The 23169-nt window shown below is 41.3% G+C and overlaps 1 protein-coding gene across 2 annotated transcripts in view; it reads right to left on the reverse strand.

Moving 5' to 3' along the window:
• Nucleotides 1-3850: 3850 nt before the first annotated feature.
• The window catches only part of SPIRE1 (spire type actin nucleation factor 1), a 125391-nt gene continuing 106072 nt past the window's right edge, over nt 3851-23169 (reverse strand). Inside the window, exons 9-17 of one of the 2 annotated variants that reach the window (XM_056485178.1) lie at nt 22141-22304; nt 17890-17980; nt 17013-17155; nt 14178-14351; nt 10731-10868; nt 9596-9666; nt 8846-8873; nt 8633-8763; nt 3851-7792 (exon numbers count right to left, since the gene is read on the reverse strand). In XM_056485178.1, coding sequence (XP_056341153.1) covers nt 7540-7792; nt 8633-8763; nt 8846-8873; nt 9596-9666; nt 10731-10868; nt 14178-14351; nt 17013-17155; nt 17890-17980; nt 22141-22304 — 1193 coding nt within the window. In that variant the 3' untranslated portion in view covers nt 3851-7539. The remainder of the gene's footprint in view (nt 7793-8632; nt 8764-8845; nt 8874-9595; nt 9667-10730; nt 10869-14177; nt 14352-17012; nt 17156-17889; nt 17981-22140; nt 22305-23169) is intronic. The other variant, XM_056485179.1, reaches the window with a different exon arrangement.

Here is a 23169-nt window from a genome sequence, read left to right on the forward strand (position 1 = left end):
GCAGTGGTTCCCAGAGCATGGCAAACTGGGCATGTTGGTTCTTGGCCCTGAAGGATTTTAAGATGTTGAAGATACCAGAATCAAAGTAGATTGGCTTTTGGTTGATGTCTAGTTTTTGTCCTAACAGGCTCATGTTAGCAGCAAAAGGTATTAACTTAAAACAGTGTAGTCAAATGGTCTGGTGTGTAATTAATTTGGTTTGTTTAGACTACCCTTTTTTTTTTTTTCTTAATTTGGCCTTGTGCCTGTGTAAGTCTTCCATGCTCCCTCATGCTTCTTATTTCTTTTTGTCCATCAGGTCAGCAGGCACGATGGAGGAAGGGTTATATTTGTTGGGACAACAGGCAGTCCTAGTGAAATCTCCTGTATTCTTGAAAGTTTTGCCAAAAGTAAGCAAAGGCATTGACTTGCAGCAGGTGGTGTCAGAAACTGCTGCAGAGCATGAACTGGGCACTGATGTACTGTCAGTGTAATAACCTAGCACTGAGTAAATCACCAGCCGTGTTCCTGGATGAGGCACTTTTCATTCAGATCCTCAGGTGGAGCAGTGGTGGGTAGACAGCAACATTCCTACTCTTGCACCTCCCTAGACTGAAAGCCATGAAGGCCAGGGCTGTAAAATGTCTGTATACCTGTGGTGCTATCCAAAATAAATAAATAAATAAAAATTTAAAAAAGAAAAAAATAAATGCCATGTGCAGTTTAAAAAAACACTTCTGTGTGTGACTGTGATAATATCTAATGTGCTGTTGGTTTTCTGAGAAAGCTGTGGAGAAATAATTTCCATTAGTTTGTACTGGGCAGGCAGCAGGATCCAGTACCAGTCTCCCTGGAGCCACACACTGCTCAAAAGCTCTGCAGGGGTCCTCTGGGCCTGGACTAACAACTCCATTTGGGACTGGCAGCTGCTTCATTTTGCACTTGAACAGAAAACACTCATCTAAAATCACTAGCCTTGACTTGTAAATAAGACCTTATTTATCTAATAAACAATCTTCTTACCCCCCCAACACTACTTGTCACCTGTCAGAATCATGCAGGTTATGGACTAAGCCTTTTAATTGCAGCTCCAGGGAGCAGGTCATGCTTTCACTATGGATTTGTTCAGTGAGAAGGCATCTCTGTGAAACACAAGTCCTGTCCTTTTAATTTTTCCACAGCTGAGGTGACTGAGGTATGATTCTCATTTTACTGGAAGGCACCTGCAAGTGAAGTGATCAGTAAGGTCTCCTAATGCAGGGCCCTGCTGGTACAATATCTTCTCTTTTTCTTTGCTATTATTTTGTTTCTGACCTTGCTAAGATCTGCACAGCTAAGGCTGAGGGCTCTGCCTGGCCAAACTAATGTGGGACATGGCCTTGCCAGCTGTGCTCTGTAGGAAATGGTGCCCTTGGTCTTCACAGTTCCTTCAAGAAAGCGAGAGCAGTGCAGTGATTTTAAAGAGCTTTTTATTAGTAATGCACAAACAAGAAATTGCATTTCAGTACCACAGAACATGGAAACAAGCAGAAGACAATGCTGCTGCCTTTTGCTGTTAGAGCTGATGCCCCTGGTGTCCCTGCAGATGCGCAGATGGTACATGCACAGTGACAGCACAGAAGCAGGGGAAGCTCGAAGGGGAAGGGCTTGTGCTTTAGGTCTGGTCATGTCCAGAAAGTGCACCTCCTGTTAGGAATTTTTTTTTCTTTATTAAAGAAGAGGGTTAGGGAGATGGAACCAGCTTTAACAGAAATACAGCTCAAAAACACCTTCTTGTTATCTTCATTTTGCTTTTGAATTCACAGGTAGTGTAACCACCAGTCCTTCAATAGGAACACACCCACCTTAAATGTCTCAGCTGGAGCTGAGCCTTGGGCTGTCTCTGCTGCAAGCTGGGCCATTGAGTGCTGCCTCTCTATGGAGCTGTGCCAGCTGAACTGGCGCTTATTTCCACCAAACTTTGGAAGCCCACTTCCTGCAGAACTTACATCAATTCATGCCAATGTCCTTCCTTTAATTTTAGATTTAGCAGATTTCTGAACTCAGATTTCTGAAATCCAGTTAAAAAAATCTCACATTGCACTGTCTGGCCCAGGGGCTATCCTGCAAAAGCCAAAAGCATTGCTGACTCCCATTTCTAATCACTGGTGTCACTGGTTAGAGAAATGCAGAGAGGACCTGAAGCTTAGTGGAAACAGCTGCATCAGAGGGACCAAGAATATGTTTTTTTCATACTGAGTGCTCTTATGAGTTGTTTTTTTGTTTTTTTTTTTTTTTTTTTAATCAGGTCCTTTTCAGCTGTGCATTTACAGTACCAGCCTGGTACCTTGAGAGATGATCTGCTTACAAATGTATATTTTAATTAGCTATAGTACGGCTTGTTCTGACGGGTCTGTTCCAAAGCACTTCCTCTAGAAATGTTCTACAGAACCCATCTCACTGACCTTTGCAGACAGCAGTACATCCTGCAGGACACAGAGCCTGGGCTACCTCACATCTGACAGTTCAGCCAGGCACTGCCATTGCAAAACTGCCTGACCAGGGAAGAAACTGGAATGTTGCTGAATTGATTTATTAGAAATAAACAAATTAAGCTACTACTGCATAAAATCTGATACCTGTTTAGCTCCATCTCCTGATTACGCCCCATGACATTTGTTGAATGCAGACCTACCAAAGAAAAATTAATTCACAAGTCTTTGCTTGTCAAAGTATTGTAAAGTTTCACTTCTCTGGAATTTGTTTCACCTGGAAGTAGGACTAATTATTTTCAAGTACTGAAAGAAGATGGAAACTTGCACTGCAGGATCCTTTCAGCTCTGAGCATTCAGCTCTTTAGCAGCAGCTCCCAAAATTACTTAAACAATTTGTAACCACTTTGAAGGGTCTTTTTGCCGCTGGGAACCCTGGGACACGGAGCAGCTCCCAGCTTGTGCCAGGACAGCTAGGTAACATGGGCAGCTCTGGGATTTTTCAATGTCAAGGTGAGGGAAGGCTCCAGGCTGCCTCTGCTCTGGGCTGCTGGAACTCACAGGTGCCTCAGCACAGGGGTTCTGTGGCTTTGTGTATCGCATCAGGCTGAGCTAATGCCCCTCGGTCATGCTTCTCCTACAAGGAAGTTCTGGGGAGTAGTAATTTCAGGTACCAAAAAAATCTGAAACACAGTAGTAAAAATCAGACAGAAACAATGAAAGAGGTTTCTATAGCTGGAATTGGTATTCATAAACATTCTCAGACTGGCCTTAAGATACACATATACTAAAAAAGAAATAAACCAGAGCAGCTCCAAGTTATCAACATGGCAACAGTATAAAATTTTCTGGTAACATGAACATAATCCATGTGCTGTAGCACCAGAGTGTAGAGTTGCAGCACCTTTCTCTCTTGCCTAGGTGCTGTCACTGTTTCACAGATGAGACTGAGCTGTAAGACAGACATTCCTAAGAGTTGTGCAGAGCTGCTGGATGAAGTAAAGCAGGAAGGCAGCAATCAGGAGTTTAAAGTTGAAGGTTCTAAATAAGTTTTAACCTATAGAGCATGCAGCCAGTAACAAACCAGGGAAGCTGATACTGAACTTGACTGGGGAAAAGGGATGCTCAGGAGAGAAGAGAGAACAATATAAGGCTTGTGATAATAATGTTCTCTCCCCTTCTGGTTTAAAAACTAAACCAAATCCATCAAAAACCTCTCCGAAAGACTGTCAGCATTTCTCTCCCAATGATGGGGGGGTGGAGATTTCCCAAAGCCTGTATTACATGCAGGACAAATGTGCTGCCTCAGGTACAGCCTGCCAGTGCTGGAAGAAGCAGCACACTGGTAACAGAGGGAGTTGGCTGCAGATGATGACGAGGAGCTAATCACATCACTGGGGTTACACAAGCAGTTTTTATTGCTATTCTACGGGTACTTGGATATGTTTTCACCCCTTCATGCAGCCCAGCCAGTGTTCAGATGTTATGCAATCATTTTCATTAACAATTCTTCGCCAAAAGAAACATCTGACTGATCTTACAAAACGATAAAAGCATGAAAAAGAGAGAGAACCTTTAAATCAGCTTCTCCATGAATAATTAACACAGACAAAGGTTATAATGGAAAGGCATTTTATTTTTACCAGGTAACACCCCTCCCTGTATAAAGGAAGTAATGGAGAACGGAAAAAAAACCCCAACAACCCTTCAGAACACTACTGTCACCATGAACACTTGAAAGGTCAGGTCTGAGAGTGGCAGCAAGAGCCTCCTCACATCTTCCATCACCGCCATGAGGCAGAGCTGGTTTTGCATTCCCCACAACCAGGTTCACATACAAAACAAGACTGATGCTGCCAGAGGCATCTTCAGCTCCTTGGGTCTCCTACGCTATATTTTAACAGACCTTGGGCATACTAATAAAGCTAAAAAAAACCAGAAGAAAATAATTTTAAAATTCATGGAACGGAGGTCACTGTGCTAGTGCTGTGTTCTTTTCAGCAGTAATTCACTCTAAGATGTGCAAACTGTATTAGGGAGCTGAAAGCGTTAACTCTAATAAAAGATAACAGCCAACACACATATAAATAAGACTCATTTCCTTTTTAAAACATCATGGGAAAGTCAATTCCCATTGCATGATTGATGGAGACTTCCTAAATATTAATAAATATATTACAGATATTTACAAGCTTCTGATTCCCCCCTCTGATGCTGATGCCAAATTCAGCCTGTAACTAGGACGTGCTGGGCAGCACCACGGGGTGCTGGGCCAATGGCTGCAGTGGATTTGGGATGCTGGTGCAGGCAGGGAGGAGATGCAAGGCTAAAAATAGCCCACTCTGCAGAGCCAGGCAAGCAGCGAGCTGAGCTCCTTCAGGCTGTGATGAACCAACCCGCTGCTTCTCCTCTGGCAGACTGAAATGCCAGCGTAATGCAGAGCAACTGTGCCAGGGAAGAAGGGATGGAGCGAAGGGGAGAGGCAGCCCCCCACACTGTGCCTTCTGGAGCCTGCCACAGCATGTGGCAGCAGCTTGGAGGGCTTTTTCCAGGGAAAAAGAGAGCTTATCCAGGCCCTGGCCCATGGCAGCTCTGTGTGAGCAACAGGGAGCCTCTGTACAACCACTGCATTGTTTTTCAGTGTTTGTGCCCTACCCAGCACAGCAGAGCCTGCCCTGAGCCAAGGACTTGTGGGAGTTCTGGGAAGGCACAGGCTGGATCACAAGGCTCTGCCACCGCCCCAGAGCCACCCCTGGACACTGCCAGAGTGGGGCAGGGCACAGGCATCAAAGACTTGTTTCCCTTCACCCATGAGTTAGTCCTTCATCCTGCCTGCCCTACAACATCCCAAGTTCCTCTCCAAGAGGAAAATAAATGTGCTGGATGCTCTGCACCTCGGTGGCTTGAGGACACCAGGGAGCAGAGGACTGCATGACTGTAACATGGCTGGAGTACTTCTATGAAAAAATGGTGACAACAACAGGGCAGATGCAAAGGGAGATTTCCTGCATTTGCTTCCTCTGTCTCCCTGGTGCACTGTGCAGCAAACACACAGCCTGGTTTTGGCACAGAAACAAGAAAAAGTGCTGATGTGACTGAGATTAGGTGACCCTTCCAGCAACAGCAGAACCTTTCCCACCAGCCAGCCTGTGCTGCTCCCCTGCAATCCTACATCCCTGTCTCATGCCAGTGCTCCAGGTGCCTCAACATGAAGACACTTATGCAGAAGTACCATGAGGGGGGAGCTGTGACACCTGACCTTAAATGGGATAGCAAGGAGTGAGAGTTAGCACGGAGCCCTGCTTTTCCTGTTTGCATTGGCTCAGAAAAAATAAGAAGCCCTACATATGCAAAAATTCTCATTTTCTGAGGGGCTTTTAAGAAAAAAATAAGGATGGCTGACTCCCTGGGAAGATTTACAGAGACTTTTGCATGTGCTTTTCAAATCAACCTAAAAGAGACGATATGGATGGCTGCTCCAAAGGCTGCCAAATGGGAGCCAAGCAGCCCTGGTGCCTCCCAGCCTGAGCACTGTGCCTTGCCAGGGCCAGAGGGGCAGTCTGTCCCTTGGGCTTTTTGGACAGAGGAAGCTGTTTTGATCAATACACCTTTAAAATTATGTTATGGAAGTCCAGTCCCAGCTACTTTGGAGCAGTTCTGAGGTATCTCTCATTAACTTGAAGTATAGAAATGTTAATAAATAGATCTGAAACTTTTCTGCTATGTCATTCTATAATACACTACTATATAGATATTAAATATGCCTCAGGGTATTAAAAAATTTATGAAAAAAGTTACAGTAGTTGATTTTCAAGTATTAATAACTTGGCTATGTTAGCTTGTTTTTATATACCAAAAAGATCTGGCCCCAAATTATTGACTAAACTCTGGCTATGACTGAATTTAAAAAAAAAAAAGTATTTTGAATATAAAAAAAAGTGCAAAAAAGCATGAGATGTCAGTTAACATTGTAAGATTGTTGGAACTTTTAAACAATTAGTCTAGCACTCCCTTGTGAATGAATTAAAAAGGGGGAAAGAATGAAAAAAAGATTAAAGAAAAAAAAGAGAGATCGCTCCCAATCTGAGAGACCACTGTCCCAAATTTCAGCAGAACACGAATTTTTACAGCCAAGTTATAAACCCCAGAAAAAATGGGGTTACTAGTGGATATGCTGTCAGACAGAACTATAGCAGTATCTGTGTGCTCCATTATAATACAAATTTACACCTTACTCACTGCTTTCTCTGAGTAACCACGAGAACAATTTTACAGGTATTCAGTTAAAATTAGAAGCCTCCTTATTTCCCGTCCTCCCCATAAACTGTACAACTTTGTCTACTACTAAAATTCACTGCTACAAGTAGTCATTATCATACATTCAAGATAGAAAGTAAACTACTAAAACCTGCTCAGGAGTCACTCAGAAGGACACTAAGGCTTAAGAAGTACAGCAGCTCAGGGTTATGACCGACCACACGGGCGAAGAGCTTTGTCACCTGCTTTGCCCCAGGACACGGACACTGAAGAGCCCCATGCTGCACCCTGATCTCAGAGCAACCAAAGTGGTTCAAAGGAAGATGGATTTGACTGGAGCTGCTCACTGTGGGTGCCTGGTGTGCAACATGGCCCGTGGCTGCCTCAACAAGGGCGTGAGCATTCCGAGGGTGGGAATGCAGCAGGACCTACTGCTTGCTACCATGTTAACACTGACACTGTGCTAGATCTGGTTCTCCATCAGACACCTCTCTCAGCTCATCTCCTGAAAAATGATTCAAAGCATGGTTAAAAAGAGACTGAAAGCAAGAAAAGGCTTTCTCATTTCGATGCACGCGTACAAAAGAGGCGACAACTTCAAACCATTGATTTTCTCCCAGCACGGGCAGCTGACCCCTCGTGTATCACCCTGCACAGATCCCAGCACAGCGCTCTGTGTCTCCAGGAATTGCTGCAGCAGGAAATCCTGTGAGCCAATGCAAACCCAAGCCAGTCAGGTGGAAGGAAGCAACGGGGTGACAATCCGGCGTCAGCGGCCTCGCGCACGGATGGTGAGCTCACGGGGACGGAAGCAGAGCAGAAGGCACAGGGCTCAGATCTCATTGATCGTCCTTTCCGAGGGGCAGTACTCCGAGGCTCCTGCAGATGACATGTAGAAGGACTGCGTTTTCCTTTTCAACCTGGCGCGCTTGTTGGCCAGAGACAGGCTGCGCCGGCTCGAGCTGATGATTTCTGAGATGAACTTCTTGCAGTCCACGCAAACCTCCATTGTGCTCCAGTCCTCCATTAATTCTTTGGGAAACTCTTCGTGTGACTTATCCACAGACTTGGACCTTGAGGTCAACCTGAAAGGCAAAAGAGTAGGATCTATCATGTTATTTGTCAGCTTGGCTGTAGGCTCCAGGAAAAATCACATCAGAAAGGTTTGGATTTAAATTTTCCATCCTTCTGTCCCAAATTACACCAAACACTGGAGAGGACAGCTTCTGCCAGGATTGGCAAGATTGCAGGGACACTGACTGAGGGTGTGTGTAAAATTGACATCCTGGCAAAAACAACCTTACTAGAACTAAAAATAGCTGATGTCTTTGGCTAATCTACACAGCACCATAGCAATGGTGATCCATCCAGAGGGTTTCTACAGCAGATTCCATCAAAAAAGAGCATTGATTTTATATTTAATTTCTTAATTTCAACTTTGACAACCATCTGTGTAAAAGGTATAAAACCAACAGATAACTTCATAATATTAAAGTGAAAAAATTACAAAAATTGGAGTAAGAAAATTTAACAGAAAAGAAGATAAATCCATGCACTGGACATCATTGAATTCTCATTCAGTGGGTGATTTCACCCTTCAAGCTTTATCTCCAGAGAGTCCATTCACACCAGAAAAAGGCATTTTAAGGATATTTTCTCAGAGGTCCTACAGAACACAGTTGTCCCAGACACTCATTATTTTTCAGCTGTAATGAGGAAAAGGTTTAAGACACTGTTAGGTTGCTATTTCTGTAAATCAAAGCAATGACTAGAAGAGACCTGACTTTTCAGGCTGCAGAAAAATTACTACAGGCATTAGAAACATGGCCAACTACAAAACAGGTGAGCAGCATCTTCATGATTGGTAACTCAGCATGAAACACTTGGGGAACATTTGCACAACACGAGGCCAGGTTGTCTCTTACCTGCTCCGCAGGGAATGGTGGTGACTGGTAGAGGGTTTCTCTGGCCTCATGAAGCTTTCTCCCCTTTGCAAGGTTGAAGGTCCCAGGGAGAAGATGGGAAGGGTGGAGTATGGCTTCGATGGCAGCCGCATCTGTTGGGAACAGCCCAAGGCAGCATCATTACAAAGATTGCAGCGTTTTAGAAAGGCTCAAAACATAAGTTTCCTTACTTACTTTTTTGCAACATTGTGAGCATACAGGCCTGTGTAAAAAAACAAGAGCATGAATCAATCCATTGGGAAAAATTATGTTTAAATCAAAAATAAGGAATTTCAGGAACTAGAAACCCACCCCCCTTCCATCCTCCCCTTAAACAAGCATTTTTATTTTTAAAGCTTCTTCAACATAGTAACTTGAATTACAACCAGAAGCCGGAACCAAGGAGAAATGCTGAACTACACCTTAATTAAAAAATAGGGGGAGGAAAAGAAAAATAAGCTGGTTTTCCTCTAAAGAAACTTCTTCTGGTAAGTGAGACAAAAACTCAGTGATTACATAGATCTTCTGACTTATTGTCTTACTGTTAACTTAAAATTTATCACTTTGTCTTCAAATATTCCTTCTTGCATTTTCCCTGCCCCAATACTCAAAAAATAGCCCAAAAAGTAAATTGCCTTGAAATGTTTTCCCCATACACAGAGGTTATAGAGCTGTTGAGTGGGGAGTCTGAGTAAATTTCGTCTTGATTTCTCATAACATAAAAAAGATATGTTTCTCTCATTTTAGTCAAGAGTTTCAGTCCAAGGAAGCAATTCAGTCACTTACAAATGAAATGTTTCTGCATAGTTTTTTGTAACACAGACTGTTATAGAAATAAACCCAACCAAGAGTATGCAGCAGAAATTTGTGAGGGTTTCTAATGTATAAATCTTTAATTTTCCCTAAGAAATTGTACTTATTTATTAACAGACGTAAAATATTTACCTCTTGCAGAACTGACAAGTGTAAGACCAGGTAAAGAAAGAAAACCTTCTTGTTCGACAGCAAAAGCAGAGCTAGAGGAAGAAGAACAGAGGAATCCACAGTGTTAAGCAAAGTCCCAGACAGTGATGACTTCATTGACCAGTTGCTGTTGCCAAGGTCATAGTGGTAGTGCTACATCCAGTTCTGGGGTCTGTACTTCTAAGATGATATTGAGAACAAGAATTGTATCTTCATTTATTTAGAATTAGGACTTTAATTGTTTTGCCTAAACTAAATACTTGCCCATTAACTAGATAACTTTGGTTAGAAATAAAAGCAAACAATTTTAATAGTGGAGTAAAATAATTACTCCTCCTCAACCTACTTTGAGATTTGATGAAAGCTCATTACTAAGCCTTATATATCATGACAACAGGCAACAGCTGAATCTAATGAATGACATTATACAATTCTTGTTCCTCTGCCTTCGATGTATTAAACCTTTAAAATAAATCTGCACACTAGACACAGGTATGCCTGTAGATAAAATACACAGTGAAGTCAAAATAGACTTTCTAAAAGTGTCCAAGAAGCACAAATCAAAAGTGGGAGAAAAGGATGCTGCTGCTTCTAGGAAGTACCAATCTCCAATCTGCAGTTTAAGAAAAATGCATTAGTTAAAGGGTCTCTAATATTAAACCTCCTTCTGGGGTCACATGTTGTATCATTTCTCTGAAGGCTTTAATTCCCTCTGTGCTTGATAGTAAGGATTCATATATAAAGAACTTGTAGCTTTCTATTGCTACCTGTAATTCTGTTTTCTGGAACATAAAAGGTAACCAAACCTGCAGAAGACATGTGAACAGAAACCACCTCAGTCAATGAAGTTCAAACCAGACACATACAGATACACTCTGATAATTGCAAACACTACTGCATTTTTATAATCTGAACAAACAAGGTGTTTCCATGAAAAGTTTTGGTGTTTCTGGACGTCATTCAAGGAAGTTGACATGTGTTGACCCATTTAGGAGGGTGTTTGGTGGACAACTCTTCTTTCTCTCCAATAGAGGGTAAGAAACAAATGTGTAAATGGGAGGCTTGTGCAACTGGCCTCCCTCAGTACCCTTCAGAGCTCCCCCAGACTCAGCCCTACCTTTCCTTTCTTAAGAGCAGTGTAGACATCTTTATACTGCTGGTACTTCTCCAGCTCCGCCTTCACAAGCACCTGACGGATGTGCATGACCTCCTCCACTGTCAGAGCCAGACATTCCACGGGGTAACAGAACTCCTCCTGGAAGCCAAAAACCCCATATTATTTCAAAGACAAACGGCTTCCTCCAGAGTTCAACCTCAACAACCAGCCACCTGGTTAGTAACTCCAGAAACAGGGAGTTTCTCCCATCAAACTGGAATAGCACTGGCTCATTCATGGGCATCACATGAGTGCCAAATCACTGGAAGCTGCATAAGTGTGATGTAAATGGTCTTCTGTTCAGCCTTCACAACAATGGCAGTTTTCTTCATCTTTCCTCCTCAAATCACTTGACCCTTCTCCCCATTTGTCTTTTATTATGAACATTTGTTTCAAGCCATTCAACATTCAGATTTATAATTTGAAAGGGAAAAAGTAATATGGTAGATGGCATTATTTTATGTATACTGTTTGAGGTATACATCAAATAATTTCTCTGTGATTTTGTGATGCCCAGAGTGGCCAAGGAAAGTTGTTAGTAGCCCATTCTAGCAGAAATTTTTATTCAGTGGTACCACATGTTGGTGTTCACGTGATCAGAATCACACCAAGACTATAAAAAGTTGTATCAGTTCAGGCAGAAAAGTTCTCCTTTCTGCTCCAGAAAGTAACAGCAGCAATTTAAGCTTTATGAAATAACGTTCCAGTATCAAGCAGGTGAACTGGTTACCCAGTGTTGCATTATAAATGGTAGAGACTTAAATAGAGAATTAACAGCACAACTTTCCACTTACAAAATTTTGCATCTGTTCTGTGTTGCACCATTTAAGAGAATATTGAGTGCAGAACTCCTGAATTCGGTACCAGGGAATAAAAAGCACCAACCCAATTTGTAATCTATCCCAGTAGTTGATTATACATTTCCAAAAGAAAGACAGAAACCTCTGTGGGAACTCCCATTGCTTAATGCTTAGTGAACCTTTTCAGTCAGCCCAGAGGGGCTACTGTGCAGTAATGACAATGACAGGCAATGCTCTCTGAATAAACGAAGGAAATTTCTCCTGCATACACAAAGACGTGGCTGACAGTTTGGAGATCTCGTTTACAAATTGAAGTGATGAATCGGATTAGTACGGAAATGCTCCATTTCCATGTACTCAGAGGTCTGTTCTGTCTTTCTATCAGATTAAAAAGAAAATCTTTCTACATTGCAGACCTGGCAAACATTAGCATTTAGGAACCACCACATTTTTAAAAACTGTTGTCTTACCTATCTAGAAAGGGAACACAAAGAAACTTCACTCTGTTTAGGGTACCCCACAAAAGACTAGAATTGAGTTAACTTTGTTAGATTTGCCAGCTAAACCTTTGGGATATGGAACACTAGTTTTCTGGAAAAAACAAATTACATCAAAAGCAGCTGCAATTTGCTCTGAGGTGTAAAACTGCATGGTCAAAACAAAGTATCTTCTGTTCCTTATGAGCAACTTTACAGCTAAGCAGCAGCTCTCAGCGTTTCGCTCTGGGTTCTTCCCATAGCAACTGCCTTGCCATGGGGAAGGCACAGCTGAAGGCTGGGCGGACGGCAGAGGAAGTGGGTGGGAAAGCGGGATGCACACAATGCCAGCAAAACCCCCGAGCCTGTCTGCATCGTGGGAGACTGGGGAAACTATCCGGGGTCAATGGGGCTGACTCAATGCTTGCAATCAACCAGAGCTTTAAGTCCTTTAGAAATACATTTCTTACTTGAAGCTCTTCCTTCCCCCTCATGAACGCCCATTCCTTTAATTTACAGAACGATGATGTCGGGGAATATTGCTCCTTTGAAGAGATTCTGCAGATCTGCTATAGGTGTAGAGCACGTACTAGGGGAATGAATAGTGTGGGCCTGTTGTCGTACCAATCGAAAATGAATACCATTAAAATAGAAATAGCCAGCAGGCAGCAGGGGAAACATAGAAAATATTCACATGTTTAAATGCTAATGTTTTAATTCCAGTGGTTACACAAGGACAACAAAATGTTAATGCAACATTAAATGAAAGATAAATAATCCGATTTCAGAAAACTGCTTGGGTTTTTTTTCCCTTTTCAGAATATAAATAAGTACACAGGAAAATCTTTTGTTTCTACACTACCTCTAAGGCATTGAAATTAATTAAATTTGCTAAGCACTGGGTAAACTTCATTGAACAATGACCCTTTGGAGTTATTGCTCAAACTTCCAACAATAGCTGCACCCAAATTCAGCAGCTCCAAGTGAAAGTACTCTCTGCAATATTCATATATGACAGAACACAGTAAAGACAAAATGTGGTTTGAATGGTCTTGATTTTCCAGAATTATACTCAATATTCTTTTTAATATTAAACACAGGCCAGTACTTTTAAAGGAGAAAAATATCATTTGATAATACTATTTTGAACTTGAAGTTTCCGTGATCCTCTTGGGGACTTGCTTAACACTGCCTATGCAATCATTTTATAAACACTATACCTTAAGGTGTGTAGGTATAATTTTTTTATGCAGGAAAAGCAGGTAGTAAGAATTGCATATCCATAATATGCTTTGTAGGTCATTCTCAGTGTACACCTAATAGGTTCTTATGACTAACATATTTTTACTCTAATGTATTCCTTCTTCTCATTAAAGGATGTCACTAGACATTCAAATGAGTTGCTTTAGTAAATTGCAAAATGAATAAGTGCCGGAGTGGCCTCTAAATTCTGCAATTCACAATTAGTCAGGCACTCCAAACTCTTGCTCATTTTGCAGACTGAAAGTTTCTAAAAGGTCAGCTGTCTATCTCAACTATAAACTCTCCTACAAGAGGTTTCACCCTTCCACTTACTGGTTGAGACAACAAAATGAAAGAAAAATTAAATAAATAAAATTAAATTAACACAAGGGTAAATGAATTACTTTTTTTTTTTCAGTAGATTTGCCTTCCCTGATAGATGGATATGAGCTATTCTGCAAGTTCTGATACATGAGTGTGCTAAGGACAATATGTAAGTTTTCAAGCAAAGCAGATTGCAAATGCCCTCCCATTCTAAGTAGTGTACCTTGGGAGAAATATAAAACCTTATTCTTTTCAACACAGTCCAAGGATCACAATAGTTTTGCTGGATTTTTGCTGCAGGATCTTCATGTGCTGTAATATTAAAGGTCTGTCCCATTGATAATCTGGTGATGTTGCATTTTTAGTTTGCTGTCCTTTCAGAACTGATTTCTTTTCCCCGTGAGGTGATTGAAGACACACAAATATCCTACACACATTGAAATCAAAGTCAATCAGGTGCAATGTCCCAGCCTAAGCTGTAATTCTTGCCACAGCTGAGGAAGTGCTCCCCTAGGAGGGAACATGCTGGTGAAGGTGATTTCCAAAGCCAGCAAAAAGAGGCAAACCTTTGGGGGTTTCCACCTGCTGGCAAAAGCTCTCTCACAGAGATAGTACATAGCCCCTGCCACCCCACACATGGCTGCTTCAACGGGATGAGAGCTGAGCAGAGAAGCTGTTTGCATAGTTGTAAAAAGTGGTCTGAAAGTCATCCTTGGGAATAAACTGGTTATCCTAGGAACCTGAACAATAGATAGGAAGCAGAGAAGCGAATGCTGTGTATAAATGAAACCATTAGGTTTGGTCCCCTGGGTCATGAAAAAAAGAAATGATAACAAAAATAATAATTAAAAAAGCAAACAGACTGCAAAGGCAACCACATGTAAATCTCAAGACACTGAATTGATCTCACTGATTAAGCACCAAATCAGCTCACTACAGCAACCACCAGGGCTGGACCCCATCTCCCGCCAAAATCACAGAGCCACCCTGCTTTTCCATATAGCAGTGGCAGGGTGACATGTCAAAAGGACAGTGTTTGGCACTTTTCCAAGTTTGTTTCCCCTCCCCACCTACTTGGGCCTAACTACTTCTGTCTGATGAGATGCCAGTTCACAAAACATCGTTAGTATGCACGACAGAACAATTCCTTGTTAATCCTGCTATGAGACTGTAGCAAACCCCTGCCTGGGTTTGACAGGTTGTTTTTTCACTGGCATTGACAGCTATTTGCTGACAAGGCCTCTCTGACCTTGGAGAGAAACCAGGGTCACAGGAGCTGGTGATAAGAAATGACCTCCATCAATCCTGGAGGAGGTGCTAAAGAAGTGTGAGGTTAAATAAAAAACAAAAAATGCTCTGCAGTTATTGAGAAGCAGTCACTCTAGGAATGGCAGTTTCACAGGTGCAACATCTGGAGCAGCTGCTGGAAGAGGCTGGCATCCCTCTGGGAAGGAAAGAGCTGCAGAAAGCCAAAGTGTGGAACTGGGCCACTGCCAGCACACCACAGCACATCTCCCAAAATGGAAAACAAGAGTGTTGAGGGAAGTGTTTGTTACACCCTAGAGGGCACTATTGCCAAGTTAAAGAATTAGCTCTCAAAGCATCAAATAAAATGGGTTCTTATTAACAGAACATCATTTCACTATCGGTTTCCTTCTTTTTCACTTCAAAGTCAAAACCAAGCTAGGTGACAGTTTTTATGGATTTAAAAAAAAATAAAAATAATAAACCCCCCCCCCCCAAAAAAAAAACAACCAACAAAAAATTCCCCTAAGCACAAAAGGAACTAGTAAAACCATTCCCATCTGTTCTCAAATTAGCCTGACTTTTCTAATGGCTTCTTCTCCCTTTTCCTTTAGTATTTTTCAGGGGGAACAGAATAATTGAATTAGCTTTTCCTGCAATGGTTTTATTTTTAATGTATTTTTATAGGCCTATGTCAATGAACAGACTGACAGAGTATGTATGTGGTCAAGAAGATCCTGGCAAGAACTTGGTTGACCTGTTTAAAATAACAGACTCATATAAGATTTTAAATTGCATGATCCTCTGAAGTACAAGAGATTAATATAACAATGTAGCACACTCAGATACACTGTAAGTAATGGAGCAAATGTCTCAGTATAACATAGGATGCTTTCTCCCATCCTCCTTCAAACTATTTGTCTGTGAATGACACTGGGCTTACCAGAAAACAAAGTCTGGGTTTCCACATACAGTGAATGCAGCAGGAAGTGAGAGAGCAACCCATTTCATGTGACAGTGACTTCAAGAACGTGCTGAAGGAGCCCTTCAGCATGGCTCTGCTGCAATACATCCTGCTCCAAGTTCACTGTGGCAGGAATTGTCCACATGGACTGTGCATTTATCAACACATTACTACCTGACCTGCACCTGGAATAAGAAACTACATTCTACTTGGAAGGATGTAATAAAATCCAGCAGATCTCTGAAAAGGAAAAGCCTGTTGGGGGAATATTTGGAGGTATTTTTCTTATAACTGATCAGCTTCATCATCTAATAGGTTTGGATTCTGGCTGTCATCTCTTGGGCCGACCAAAACACTCTTTAAAGCCCTTTAATACACTGCTCTACAAGACAGGGCAAGTGAATATTCCCTTCCTTTCAAAACTCGGACATGTTTATCGATTTCTCTATTCACCAGCACCTCATGGGGCACACTTTGAAACCCTGCTGGTAGGAAAAGAGACAAGGAACATATCCTGCATGAAATTACAAAGCACTAATCAGTATGTCAGCATAAACAAACCAGGATTTCATACCCTTTGCTGTTTGTACTCTGCTGGAAAACAGTTCTCAATTAAAGCTAATTGATCAAATGCACTGTGCTTTCTTTCCAAGCAGTAATACAGGTTTTTGCCTCAGTAACTTCAACAAAGCAACACAGACAAACCTTGATTTGGATTACTAAAAGAGCTTTCATATGTATAAACATTACCAAGCAAGCTTTTAAGGTGGGAAGAAATAATTCCATTCATCCAGTCATTAACTGCAATACTTCCAACAACTTAAAAAATTCCCCCAAATACCAAAATAGACCCACTGCTTTGGAATTGTCTCTATTCAAGTGGAATATCAGTAAGGTGAAGTTCATCTGTTTTGGTAACATTCTGAAACAAAAATCAAGACACGTGGTTTACCCGGAGTCCTAATCATAGTGCAAATGTTTTCTGAGGCACCTGTACCTGGGATTTTGGATAAATATGTTAGAGAGACAAAGTCCAAATCTTGATTTCAAAACACCTTTAGTAGCCAAGAGCTGTTTCTGAATGGAGGAGTTTTCTTTGGGTCATGTTCTAATCACACTGAAGCCAAGATTTAATTTTCATTATACTCTTAGCATTCCTCTTTTTCTCTCTCCTACCACCCACTCCACTTACAAGTGACCTGGAGCTCTGTTTTGAAGGGGGTAGGAACTGTCTCACATTGGTTGGTGTTTCCTTTTCAATGGAGTGTCTCCTCTGAGGCGGCTGCCGTCTCTCAGGCTGCGGCGTGGACGATATGGGCAAGAACTTTGGAGGCACTAAGGATTCAATCAGTACAAAAATGTTAGTTCTTCTACAAGAGACTGTTGAATAAAATTGCTCAGTACTTAATCCAGCCACTGATTTGCTAGAATTCCTACTACTGGTGGCTGATGTTCCATATCCATACTGAGGTGTTTCAGGATGTTATTCTACTTATTTCACCATCATGCACAGAAAACATATGCATACATTACGCAGCTCATCACAAAACCTTCCCAATGAAACTGAAACACTTTGAAACAAATGAAAAATATTGTCACACAGTAAAACCTGCAATAACTGTGTCTGAAAAAAAACCCAGAACAGATATTGCCCTCTTTCCAGTAAGCACTTATGAGAAATACTGGGGATTGCTGAGTATCTTTCAAACACTGCCACAGTGGCAGAGATGGAGAAAACATTTGGTTTTAGGTTAGAAAATGCTTCTGTAGCAACAAATTATTTTATGAGATGAGCATAGCTAAGCTATCCTCTTCATTCACTTGTGACTTCCTCTATAGTCTTACAGTAACTTCAAGGATGAAATCTTCTGTTTCACAGAGATATCCACCCAGAGTGGAGGCTAATGCCTTCCAATTTTTTATGACACTTGACCCATTCAGCAGGGTTCAGCTTTAGTTCCATTAACAACACTCAGCTTCAGCTTGCCATATAAGTTTGAGACAAAGTTCATAGTACAGAATTCAAGAGAGGTGAGTAAAAGCAGCCAATGAGCTTTCTATTAACTCACTCTTTCTGCTGCTGGTGCCTTCTTGAGAGGGGTCTTCCACTTGTGAGGGGGAGATGCTGCTGCTACTTCCTGATTTGTGCACTGATTCCTCCTGTGTGGCAATAGGGAAAGAAACAGAATTTCTCAGGAACTGGGTTTAGTTCTCCTACTGCCTTTTAGCACACAGAAACCACAAGCTATCAAAGATATTTTGGACTGTTCAGTCTCTCAAAGTTCTAGAAGTCCTGAGAAAAACGTTGACTCTGCACAGTACTGAGCAAACAGAATTTTCAGTGCTCAGATTTTTTAGAAAGTGAAATAAATGGTACATTACTTGAACTCAGTGTATTTAACTACTGCAAGACCAAGATCAGAAGAGAGGTGCATAAATCACTGCAAACTGTTAATTTTCCTTGTCTATTCAAAGACTTCTAGGTATTTGCAGCTACAGCAGATATGTTAACTCAGCTTTGTATTTCACACTAACAAGGAATTAGCACTTAGATTTCTCTGGTCTCCAAAGGAATGACAGCCACTCACACAAGTGACTCAGGTGAAGAGAAATTAAACTGAATTTGACTGCACTGTTCCCCAATTCCCAATCCTGGTGTGTTTCTCCTTCCTTCTGTATTTAAAAGAAATCTCATTCACTGTATTGTGAATGCAGTATCATGCTTCTTCTCAACAGCCAGGAGCACTCCTGCAAGATGCAGGAAAGTGAAATGGGCTTTGACTAAATACCTCTCAGCTATCTAAAGCTTTATGCCACCCAAATTATTACATCCTTTGCTGTCACTTAAAGCCTGTCTTCAACCACTGGATACCAGCAAAGAAACAGATCATCACAGAAGCCTCCCAAATGAAGAGTGCTGAAGGACTGAGCTTGAACGCTCTTTACCTCTAATGTGAATGCTTTGAACCAAAAAGAATTAACATCATTTAGGCTGTCTAGATTTACAGATCAAACAAGTGACCTGCCCTAAAATCCAGCAAGTGGCTGACCTTCTCTCTCACAGATTTCCTTAGCTGAAAATCTCCACTGGCTGAAAGATTACCTTCTTTGGTAACAGCAAGTTGGAAAGAAAAGCTGGCAGGATCACCTCAGTGAACACCCCGCATCACAGGACACAGGCCTCTACAAATTCCCATCAGGTGATCTGTCCTTTAGGCTTAGCCCAAGGGTAGGTGTTGGATGTGAGGACATTGTTCCCACCTATTTGCCACAACACTACTCTGCAAGGGGTCTCAAACCAGCTCACATGCTTTAGCATTTCAATTGTCACCCTACAAAACACTTGTGATGGCAAACTTGTAAGGAAGCTTGAGCAGCACATTGTGCTACATCAGCTGTTTCACTTGCAGAAACCAGTACAGTTCAGCTACAGAGCTGGCTCAGACAGTTCTGCATATTGCTGCATGGTTTCCTTAAAAGACCAGTGGAGAACTTGCATGACAATTGGATGCACTGTTCATTACTAGGTGTGCAACAATGTTCACAAGTCTAGAGTAAAACATTTAAATGTTGAGAAGAAGAATAGCCCTGTACAATGGGAACTATTCAACATTTTACTTTGTAGAGTCAGATTGTTCTGAGTGGAAGACAAGTCTACCACTGCTGGAGAAGCTAATGAGCTAAGCTCCTCTTCTGCTGTTCTAAAGAATGAACTACTGGACCCAGTGGCTAAGTATAAAAAATAGTAAGTATAAACCAACACAGGCAAAATGGAAGCCAGGAGGAAGTTAATTTGGACATAAAATCTTACTTAGACAACAGGTATTCTGGGTTTGTAATTTCAAATTACTTCTGTGCACAAACACGTGCACCAACAATGCTATTGCTGTCCTATAATTTCTCAAACATAGAGGGCTTTTTTTTTTGAGAAAGAAATCTTGTGTAGGAAATCCTCATGAACTACTGCATGAATTTCTCCATACCTATGCAGCAACTGTTTACAATCATTGTAGACTATCTGACATTTTACATTTGAGGTTGGATCAACCCAACATCCAGGACTCTGCAGTTCTCTGGAGTGCCAAACAATTAGAAATTTAGTAACTGAGAATGCTGCAGCTTTAAAGGCTTTACCTTAAATCATCTGAATATATTAAAGACATGATTTTTGGTCAGATAGCCATAGATTCATTAGGAAGAGACAATTTTTTAATCTATATCAAAAGTGACTATTAGACTGCAACTTCTCTTAGCCACACTAAGTAAAATGACACTTCCTGTTCCATGCCCTTGGAACCTGTGATTTTAGTGGTGATGCCGAAAAAGCAAGGACAGAGAGAAGGAACAATTTATACATTATTCATCCTTGATAGAAAATGGGCATAGGGCTGTATCAGACCTTGCCTTTCACCTCTGCCTGGCTACATTGAGTATTGGGACATAGCCTGTATTGCAACACCAATGAAAGAACAAAGGGGACGCATAGGGGAGAAAATGCATCTGCATCACAGCTCATTTGGAGGTCCACAACTCAGCAGTGCAGGTATTTCCAGCCTGTAATTTAGGGCACAACACAGTCATAATTTCATTCCCAGTGAGTAACTCCAAGTAGGTTAAGCCAAATTCAAACTACAGACAGAGGTGGCCAAGTCATTTACAAGCAATCAGAACAACGCACACACTACACTGTGTGTTACATACAAAATAAAAGTCAGGAAAGAAATAAAACGTTTGGACAGAGCAATCTTCACTCTCTTCAAATGTTCTATGTCCTTCAGCACCTTGAAAAACTTCACCCCAACTCCTTCCAGTTTATTTTCACTACTTTAGCACTCTTCCTGAGCCCCAACCAGTATTCTGCTGAGCACCTTTATCATCTCAGTTGCTTCACCAGCTATTTCTATCGACTCAAACTAGTACATCGTCTGTTCTCTGTGGGAGCTCGATGTGGTTGATTTATTTTCAAATTATCTTCTGCTGTATGCTCCAGAGCTTGTTCCATACCACTTTGCTTGCCTACCCAGTATTCCCTATAATCACTTTTGGACATTTTATTTTTCCCTTTCCTTGTCCCTACAAGAATCATTTCACATTTCCCTCTACATAATTTTCTTTTACAAACTTCTGCTCATTTTCCTATGTGAAATAGCATGATGCTTCAGGATACACAGAGGTACAAGGCTGTAAGATCCAACTCTCACTGACAGATCTTAGTATTCCTGCATCCTGCCCAGCTTCATTCATATTAACAAACCACATATAGCCTCTATTGTAATTTTAAAGACTGATGAGTGATCTCAGAATGCAAATCTCTTCTTCTTTCAGAACAGAAGCAACAAATTATGCACCCACACAAGTCATCCACGGGATAACCCAAAGAGGGCCAACCTTTCACAGATCACAAAGTATGCAAAGAGATAAATTTCTCCCCACATATATTTCTTCCCAGCCTCCTATCTTTCAGCATAGATGCCTTTGTAACCACCCTGTCAGGAAACCCCTCCTTTCCCATTTACAAGAGAGAAAAAGAGTCAGGGAAGACTGCTTTCCCCAGGCTAAAATTATCCTCTGTGAATAAAGCCTGCCTGCATGTGCTTTCCAGACAGCTTAACTTTCAGAAAGCTCCAAACTCAATTAATAACACTACTGGTCCAGAAGACAAAGCTCATTCTTGAGAATGTAATGTGCTTCCTGAGGATCATATATAATGCAGCTTTGAAGCTAAAAAGCTTTTCAAGGTTTTCTCCCTCTAATGCTTTTAAAAATACTCTTCATTTAGAGTGGATTAATTCAAAATTATTTCTCCATCTGAGTGGTATTTGCTTGTCCCTATCTGTGAAATATTTTTGGGGTGCTCATTCCCAATTTTATATAGCAAACTAATGCACTGACATCTGCACCAAATTGCAACCCCCCTGGCACAGCTGCTGCTCTTTATTGAACAGCTGTTATGGTGAGGCTAGCCCCACATCTGAGTCCTTTAGTGACAGCTACTGCATGAGTGCCAGAAGGGTGCCATGTATTTTCCTAAATTCCCAAAAGCATAATTGCTACAAACACACTGTGGACAGATACTGAGCATTTAGGAAAGTAAGTAAATACAGATTTAAGGCCAAAATTACCATTTAATCTTTCAAAAGAGTATTGTCGTTTTTGGGGTCTGATCTAGTATTTTTGAAGTTCTGTGGGCTGACAAAGCAGCCATGGAAAATTTGGATTATAATTTGCACAAGTCAATTCTCATCTGAGCAATTCAGCAAGCTCAGAAGTAAGACTCAGTTCTGACAAATAGAGAAGCAAGTTGTGTCCTGATTTTTTACCTCTGAGTCTGAGCTGTCAAGTTCAGCCAGTGTTGGAGCCTTAAGGAGTCTCTTGCGTTGCACTGTCACTTGTGTGGCCCCGTTCTGCTTTCCTTGTGCTGCTGGGCCACCGTTCACTACAGAGGCATCCACTAATTTTCTTCCAGCCTCTGGTGTTGGTACATCTACCAAAAGAAAAAGAACAATTGGTGTTTGCACCTGAAATGTATTTTGCCTTCTCAAATCTTACTGTTAAGGCAATACCCACAAAAGGAAAAAAAATAAATCATTGTGATAGTTATATCTGTGCAGTTATTTTACTTTTAGTGATTCACTGCACAGACAATTACAGGCAATGGCTTGCAGTACAGAAGCAGTATGAAAGAATGAAAGCAGTGCAAAAAGCAGCATTGCATAATGCTAAAACCCAACCTCAGACCAACACAAATCAACTTTAAAAAATTTGGCTGTGTTAAACCCGAAAATATTCCTCCTTCAAGGTATAGTCTATAATTAACTATGTAACAAGGACCAGAAGAATGCACAACCATATCTGGGCAAGTGGGTTTGCAGTGAATCTGAAGACAACACCACATAGAAATTAGGAGGTTTAGCGTGGAGTAAACCCAGTTTTTCCTGTGAGGACAGAATTGCACTTTATTCTGCAGGATACAGCGAAGGAATGAAAATTGGGTAAATAATGAGTGTTCATCAAACACATGCACAACTCCAAGGCTTCCATGGCCATTTGTATTAAAAACATGTCTGTGAGGTCAGACCTTCATGGAACAGCAGAAGCATGAGGCTCCCTCTCTATTTTCATCTACATGACTTTTACAAGGATGTAACTCCACTGAGCAAATTACTCAGGATTTCTGCCAGTGTGCAATGAAGAAGCATCTTGGATAATGTAAGCTTTGGGTCTGCTGTGCTTAGCCTAGCTTAGCTTTAGACATTAAGATAATGACCTAGCCTTTGATATTTTAGGAGAGCTTGCAGTTTGGTCTGACAAATCAGCTTTATCCCTGTAAAAGTACAAAGTACAGTATT

This window comes from Oenanthe melanoleuca, chromosome 2, assembly GCF_029582105.1.
Source record: "Oenanthe melanoleuca isolate GR-GAL-2019-014 chromosome 2, OMel1.0, whole genome shotgun sequence".
NCBI lineage: Eukaryota > Metazoa > Chordata > Aves > Passeriformes > Muscicapidae > Oenanthe > Oenanthe melanoleuca.